The 7,784-nt window shown below is 50.6% G+C and overlaps 1 protein-coding gene and 3 non-coding genes across 4 annotated transcripts; 2 read left to right on the top strand and 2 right to left on the bottom strand.

The window, feature by feature from the left end:
- Positions 1-2,692: 2,692 nt before the first annotated feature.
- On the top strand, positions 2,693-4,778 carry LOC100902086 (uncharacterized). The gene is made up of 5 exons (XM_018641079.2): positions 2,693-2,990; positions 3,076-3,319; positions 3,413-3,690; positions 4,054-4,236; positions 4,326-4,778. The coding sequence occupies exons 1-5, from the start codon at positions 2,837-2,839 to the stop codon at positions 4,604-4,606; spliced, it is 1,140 nt and encodes a 379-aa protein (XP_018496595.2). The 5' UTR covers positions 2,693-2,836; the 3' UTR covers positions 4,607-4,778.
- Positions 4,779-5,775: 997 nt separating this feature from the next.
- On the top strand, positions 5,776-5,848 carry TRNAV-UAC (transfer RNA valine (anticodon UAC)). Its single transcript has one exon. It is a non-coding gene; the product is annotated as a tRNA-Val (tRNA).
- Positions 5,849-6,335: 487 nt separating this feature from the next.
- Positions 6,336-6,407, bottom strand: TRNAH-GUG (transfer RNA histidin (anticodon GUG)). Its single transcript has one exon. It is a non-coding gene; the product is annotated as a tRNA-His (tRNA).
- Positions 6,408-7,402: 995 nt separating this feature from the next.
- Positions 7,403-7,517, bottom strand: TRNAL-CAA (transfer RNA leucine (anticodon CAA)). Its single transcript has 2 exons — positions 7,480-7,517; positions 7,403-7,448 (listed from the first exon to the last, which is right to left on the bottom strand). It is a non-coding gene; the product is annotated as a tRNA-Leu (tRNA).
- Between the last annotated feature and the right edge of the window lie 267 nt (positions 7,518-7,784).

Below are 7,784 nucleotides of genomic sequence, written 5' to 3'. Positions count from 1 at the left end.
TTCTCTGATGATTAGCTCTCCCGAATCTCGGATCGCTGTTCCCCTATTGGCTTCGCTGTGCCTTGCTGAGGAGCGGATATCTTGAACACTGTTTGTCGAGCTATCGCGGAATATTCTCCCATCAACCAGGTCCTTTTGTGAGTACAGAGTTCGTCTGTTCTCGGGCATCCTTATCCCGTGGGTCAGTGTCTCCAACGGCCTGTCTCCGGACTCCGTGGGCACGGTTGGCTGCGCGGAACGCTCGGGAGCTAATCTGGGCCGATTTTCCGTCGAAACTGCGTGGACAAAAGCAATCGTTGATTGTCGATGTATTATATATCTTCGGATGGAGATCTAAGTAAATCGCTCGCTTTTGCGGCATAGGGCTTCGTGCTCTTCTATGAGGATGTATGTATCACCGTTAAAAATATGGTGGTTGATGTACTCAGTCACCTGTATGATTGACGGCAGTGATGATCCACAGGGTCCGCAGTCTTGTGCCTTGATCAGGACCCGGAATGCTCTACTGAACCAGTTCGAAAGTTCGGGAGGTCTGGCAAACTCCTCGTGAGGCGTCTCATCGCGTTGGGTTCCTGTGCGGGGGTGACTCGGTTTTGAGGATTTCCGTTACGTCGACCCCGGTTCGTTTCCTCGATTCCCTTCGGAGTGGACGGCTCTTTCGTCACATTCAAAAATCGGATCCGGCTTGCCCTGTTTTGGCTGGTCTAGCTGGATCCTCGGCATCATCGGAGTGGTAGCCCCGTATTGGTCTAACCATCGCTGGGGATTCCCTCCAGATGTAGGGAGATGATTCACCCTGGGTATTCCAGAGTAGTCCTCTGCCGCTCTCGGGAGGTATATCCCGTGCATCTACAGCGATAATTGTAAGTTTTTCCTGATCAGCGACCGCTATAGTCACGCTCGCCTCTTCTCTTAGCATAGATGTTCTGTATTATTGTGATCCGAGACCACGACGTCATATGCGCCATCTGGGTCTTTGTGATGCCCAGCGGTCTAATGGTCATCCTGAAGGCCGCGAGTGAACCTCTCTATTTTCGTTCACCCCATGTCGTTCATTGTCGTTCATGATGACATGGAACTCGGTATGTTCATACCGGTCAACGAGAGACTTCACCTCCGCGCACCTTCCCTCTGCGGTTCTCGGTCGGGAGCTCCGTTTCACGGAGCGGGAGCCCTTTCCATTCTGTCAGACATCTTGTCTCCTCCCCTTGCAATTTTTCGGATGCCCGGCTCCCGCATCCTCATGGAATCAATGGCAGGCAAGCTCAGACTCTCTCGTTCCAACTGTTCTGACACCTGGTCAGAGAAGCCGGGTCTATCGCTGCGGTTTTTGTCAGATGCTCATCGCGCACATGGCCCTGTCGGTAGCTTTCGCCTGTTCTTTCACTGCCGAAACCTCGAATGATTTAAACCCCTTCCAGACCAATTTCGTCCCTAGAACTACCTAGATGTCAAGGCCTTGGATCATGAAGCATGAAGCACTCGCAAGTATAGCGAACAGGCGAGGTCTCTTGTCGGCTCAGAAGGTGAATCTTGCACATGATTCCGGCTCTCGGTGATGTATCGGGGGAAAAAACTCGGCAGGCTAAGCTGCTATCCGCTTCTCATGGGGGCTCGCTGACATGGGACAGGTTTCGAGTGAAAATCAGTGATTTTCGTATACAAGCTTCTGGGTATAATAATTTCTCCTTGCGTATGGTAGGGCCGCGTGCACACGGGAGTACCCCTTCCGAATTTTGTCTGCTCGTCATTTCAAAGAGAAATAAGAGCATATCATTGCGCACTCCAAAATATCCACCCCCCGAGGATCCAAGGAATTGATCGATGGAAATTCCCCGACAGAAAACCATAGATTCTCGAGAAAGACATTGGAAGAATGGAGAGGTTTGTCATTGAATAGGGAAATCTCCGCATAGTCCCATCACTGCGTATTCTGAACAAGCGCTGAGCTGTTGAGTGAGCTTCTACACCATGATCCATCCATGCTCGATAATTACACCCGACACACAACTCTGAGGGCCTGAGCTCTCGCCGATTCGTAGAGATGTACACACCAGAAATCTCTGTGTCCCCCCCCCCTGGCAGACAAATTCTCAGAATATCGGAATTCTCTGATGAGTTCCATTTGCTCGCACATCACTTTGTTGTGGATCTCGTCCACAGCCTCGAGTTCTGTAGGTTGAGAAGCAAAGACCATCATCATCATCGCTTGTGTTTACTCGTCTGCAAAGGAGGTAGACATAAGAGAGCAGTCGGACATCCCGAATTTTTGCTTCAGGACCTCTCAGTCGCGTAGCATCAGAGCGAACGTCCTCTGAGTACCTCGGCCGTCCCCGGCACGCATGTCCGAGTTTAGCTAACCCGCGTACGAGCGGTACGCCGTACCGGCCTATCGGTGCTGTTGGGAGTCTGGAACGGATCATTCTCGTATTCGTCGGCTGTCCAGGGAATCCTTCCGGGCGCGGCACCCTCTTTCGTGGAGCTGAGAGCATGGAGCCCAACCCGATCAGAGAAGGACAACATCCTTGAAAGGTACTGAACTCGTTAGCGCTTCCGGGTAATCAATGAGTTCGGAGGTTTCTCACAAGGCGTGCAATCAGCGAACCCTGCTCGGGGCTGATGAACCTCCGGGTGCGGGAATTGAGCCGCTTCAACTGAGAAGGACTTGTCGAAGATTCTCCATCTCGAAGCAGTCAGATATCCGGAGCGGGAGGAAGAACGAAGGATTAAGATGCGGGAAGATTTCGAAAATTCCTCGTGACCATAAGACCAAATTAATCTTACACAGAATCCGGCTTTTCCCATCGGACGGGCGGAGGACGGGCTTGGGAAAAAGATGCAAAGGCCCGGTCGGAAGGACAATGACCACACGGTCGTCAGTGATGAGGATCTCCAGCGGATATCAGATTATTTCTGGACTGCCATCGATACGCCGAGAGGCCTCATCCAGAAAGTGTGGTTCGACCTCATGCTCCATCTCGGAGCTGACGGTACGTCTCGCTTCCTCAATCTGATCATACGATCCCCCTCGATTATCGTCGAACGCTTGAAGGATTGAGTTGAAAATTTCTCCAGGTATCGAGAACCAACATACCATGCGGAAGGAATCATTCATCCTGCTGAAATCGCAGACAGATGGACGACGTCGTTTACAGTGGAAATGGAACGGAATGATCCGAGGCAGCCCGATCTTCGACGATCCGCCGAACCCTCTCTGCCCTGTGAAAACTTTCCAGCTCTACATGTGCAAACTGAATTTACAATGTCCCCACATCTTCCAAAGGCCACACGAAGGAGTGACGAAAACGTCTCGATTCTGGTGAGCGGAGGAAACAGCGAGAAAAGAATTCATTCTGAAATTCGATCTCTCTCTCTCGGTCGAGCGAGCTCACTGAGCGGCTCTATGTTACAGGTATCACATGTTTCCCTTGAATTCAACCATGCTGGCGTTGATGATGTATGACATTTCAAAGGAAGCACGTTTGTCCAGAGTCTATCCGAATTTTTGCACTCAAATCCTGCCGGCGAAAGACAAATACTATAACCTGTTCCGGATCGCATGGACTAAACTGCCCAAATACCAAATGGGTCCCTATGAGATAGACGGTCTCGGTGCCCCTGTAGCGCCCTTCAAATTGTGTCAGCAGTGTCTCGTCGCCGTGAAAAGTCATAAAAATGATCGAGGCAACGGTGAGTGAGTTCGATCGAGGCGTCCGATAATGATCAGAGAGGCCTCACGAAATTCGCGGGTTTTCACTAGAGCAGGGCCGCCAGCTTTTTAGAGCCTAGGGAATCCCTGGCCGTGATGAGTATAAACATATATATAGCAAGGTTCCGCATCTGTACGAGTCTTGAGTACTCAATCAAGTTCCGATCGAACTCCGGATGAGTTTCAATGGAGAGAATGAGAGATTGACACTCTCGGGCTCGAACTAGGCGACCCTAGTCGTAGCAGAAGCCCCATGGAGCTGAGTGAACCCTGACAGAGATCGATTCTAAGATGAGCTCTCACTGGCTCTTCCGATGATGTGAAGTCGGCGTTTTCCTTTCCAGGAGCAAAGGGAATTCTATGCTCCGTAGCTTGTTACGAAGCTTTTATGCACGCTAAGGAAATGAGACAACAGCAATTGCCCCAAACCGTGCTCCCGGGATCGTCTGGAGCGCAGCGCTCGGTACCATCGATACTACGAGGAAACCGAGTGATGCCCTTCCCGCCTCCACCTCCCTCCTTGATGGGTGAGAACTGTTATGAATACATACAGGGAAAAAGGTTATGAGTGCCTGGTATCAAATACTGAAGTCGCTCAAATTCTCCCCGTCTTCAGGCAAGAACCTTCCTCCCGAAGTTTACAAGTTCATCCAGCAAGTTGCGCGCATTCAAGCTTGCGGCTACCCCAGCGTCGACGGAACACCTCTGCTCTTCAAAGAGGACTACAGTCCTGTCGTCGCAGATATTCCTAAAGATCTCTATGATCTCACCCTCACCGTCCTGAATTCGGGAGGACCTCCGAAGCCGAATCTCCCTCCGCCGCCAGCTTCCTCGACGGCAAACTTGGTGAAATGGCTGAAAGAAGGCGATCCCTTGGCTGTCAGACCCAACGATTGATCGTGGGGACTCGAGGGACAGGAGCGGTCAACTGTCCTGTCATTCGCCAACGATGTAAATATGCATGGTCCTCACCGCAATCGTGCTCATCCTTCTCGAGCTGGGGAGAGTCTGTAATTTATATCGATTCACTGCGCTGGTAGTCCGCGTGGAAGATTAGGTTTTCAATGTTCTTTTCCGAGTCATCCTGAGACGGGGTATGCGAACTCGGCGCTTCGGGATTCGAGGATGGAATTGTATAAAGTCGGATGCGGGAGTTCTCTGAACAAACATAAATATCTGAGACCGCGAGGGAACAGACTCTTTCTTCTGTAGCATGGCAGGCCGGTCAAAGCTCCGGGTTGATTGGGGCTAATAAGACCAAAGCTTTCTGTCCGGAGAAGGAATGGGAATATACGCATTCCAGTCCAAGAAATCCTACTCCCTCTCAGAACCTCATCCCGATTTTAATGGAGGAATCAAGGCGCCTATCCCGGGAATACTTCGGAGTTAGTTCAGAGGCACTAAGCTGTACCAAGACCGGAATCGCCGAGCTCGGACGTATACGCTCGGGAAGGAATAATTCCAGATTCCAGCTCTCAGGAAGCGGAATTATTATTAGTCTCTGATAATATGCTAAGGGGGTTGAGGGCACACCGTTGGAATCGGGGTTCTCCATATGTCCCGGCTAGGTTTTGTGCTCCTCGATCAACGATTCGAGATTTCATGCTGAGGATTCTCGGTGCAGAATCTCGCTCGATTTCTTTTTCTCGCACTATCTTCTGAAACTTGTCGGGCAAGCTTCCTTCACTGCTTCGAAGTCCCAACGCGGAAGAGCAGCTCCGGAACCGAAATAGGAGTCTGATCGTTCGACTCTATTATGAGTTCTGGGGACCTCACGACGGGAAAGGAGTCTTACTCGCGGCTCTCGGGTACAATTCTATGGCTCTGACTCTTCATTCGCTTCGATTCTTGACGTTGGCAGGCGGAGCTACCTCGCGCGAGCAAATCTCTCTTGTATGACCCCGGGGCAACTGTAAATGGCTGAGCCTAGACATGCCGCTCCTGATCTCACATCTTGCACAACTGATAACCTCTCTGGAAGAGACACTGTGATGATATTCGGGGTTCGCATCCCTGTTCACAATCGCAAAGTACTCTCCCAAAAATCGACACCCGTTGTGTTACGCGGTTCCATAGTGTAGTGGTTATCACGTTTGCTTTACACGCAAAAGGTCTCCGGTTCGATCCCGGATGGAACCAATTTTTGCGATAATTCCACTTTTTAATGAAAAACTCGCTCCCATCCGGGCGACCACCATCATCCTAAGTACAAAACGCTATTCAAGACATCCGTTTCTCCACCTCGGAGGATTCAAGAAGGATTTCCTCACTTGAGAGCTACGGCTGGAAATCACGGCAGGGTCCGCGGGACGACGAAACGAGACTTTTTTGGTCGAAAGAAATCCAGGAAGACTAGCTCAGTCGTCCTCCTTAATTTATCTCCTTCCGTCGGAATCCGAAGCGATAAACCCTTCTTGGAGAGATTGCCTAGGAACTTCCGAAAGACGGAGAATCAGCTCCTGTGTTTCTCTGTAGGAGATAAAATGCTCCATGATTCCAGCTACAAGCCCTTTCTCGGAGCGGAACCCCTCCGATGCGTGTCCCATGCAAGTTCCGAGCTCCAGCCTACTAATTGAGCGAGATTAGGGGGTCGAGATCCACGAGCGCTTCTGGAAACAAAATAAGCTGCCGTGACCAGGATTCGAACCTGGGTTATTGCGGCCACAACGCAAGGTACTAACCACTATACGATCACGGCTGACCGGAATGACATCACCTGGAGCCAGAACTCTTTTTGAGGGATCGAGCCCTGGCCCGATCCCCACGGTGCCATGGTTTAAGTCTCCGCTGAGGATTCACGCTCGCAGAGATGCATGAAATCGTCGCAGATCAAAGCATGACGCGCGTCGTGGAAGTTGAGAGGACCCCAAGCTTTGCGGACTCCCTATCTTCCCCCGGCTGACGTGCGGACGACCACAAGAGCTGATCGTTAGTTTTCATCGAGCGCGGTGAAAACTCGCTCGGACACCTCGTCTCTTTTCTATCCCTCCATGTTCCCACCTCGGTCAGCCCGTCGAGGTTTTTGGAGAAGAGGAAGCCTTGACTAATTTCTACAAGAAGATTTTTATTGTTCTCTTTTTCTGGATTCTATCTACTAGTATATACTTCATAATTTATCCGATATGCCGGGACTGTTCCGGTGCAAATCTCTCGATTCGTTGAGCTCTGCAGCTATTCTGTTCGATAAACTTTATCGACGGAAACTCTCTTCCGGAAAGAAACGCTTGAATACGACAAACCTCAAACGTTCGATATCCGCTACTTCCAACCAGAATAATTGATGGATGATAGATTCTGTCCGGCTTCTTTCAAGCACGACATTTACATTATACACACAATGTACATACCAATTGTGATAATTTACAGCAAACCCGTGTCTAGTTCGAACTCGACTAAATTTTCGGTGACCATCCGTGGACAGCGAGAGCTCACCTTGGAGGCAGGAGAAAAAGCTCTCGACCGTGTCTACAATCTTCGAGTAGATAGACCGGATGTATCAGATTCGCTTTCCGATTCTAGACTCAACTAGGAGTACGTATGCTCGTTATTTTGGTCAGAATCTGCCAATCGTTCCCCCTCTCGGACAAGGCGGAGAGACTCACAATCGAGATCTCTCTCTAGCGAATAAGAGGTCGTCTCCGCTGTCGAGACGGATACATGAAGTATACAAATGGCAAAGTTGGAGAAAAGGTGTGTCAGAAGTGGGATTCGAACCCACGCCCTCATACGAGGACCAGAATGCTCGCGCCCGACTATCGGGCAAGGATTACCTTGAGTCTGGCGCCTTAGACCACTCGGCCATCCTGACACGTGCTCATCCAAGGCTTTCCACGCAGTTTTGAGCGTGCCGAATTCCTCACTGGATTTTCGCATTCACGTCCAGGGCGATCCTTACCCTTGAACACGGATTAGGAAGAAGCACGAAGCGGCGATGAAAACGGCTGCAGCGGCGGCGTTCGAGGGAGGTCCCTGCTTTCGCCATCTTTGATTCGCGGCCACGTTCTCAATGAAAAGAATGCGTAAGGGAGCTCTTGCCGGTCACCATGGGGATGAGGATAGTTCAGAAAAGACTTTG

Source organism: Galendromus occidentalis, unplaced genomic scaffold (genome assembly GCF_000255335.2).
Source record: "Galendromus occidentalis unplaced genomic scaffold, Mocc_1.1 scf7180000077523, whole genome shotgun sequence".
NCBI lineage: Eukaryota > Metazoa > Arthropoda > Arachnida > Mesostigmata > Phytoseiidae > Galendromus > Galendromus occidentalis.
This window is presented reverse-complemented; position numbering and strand designations above follow the sequence as displayed.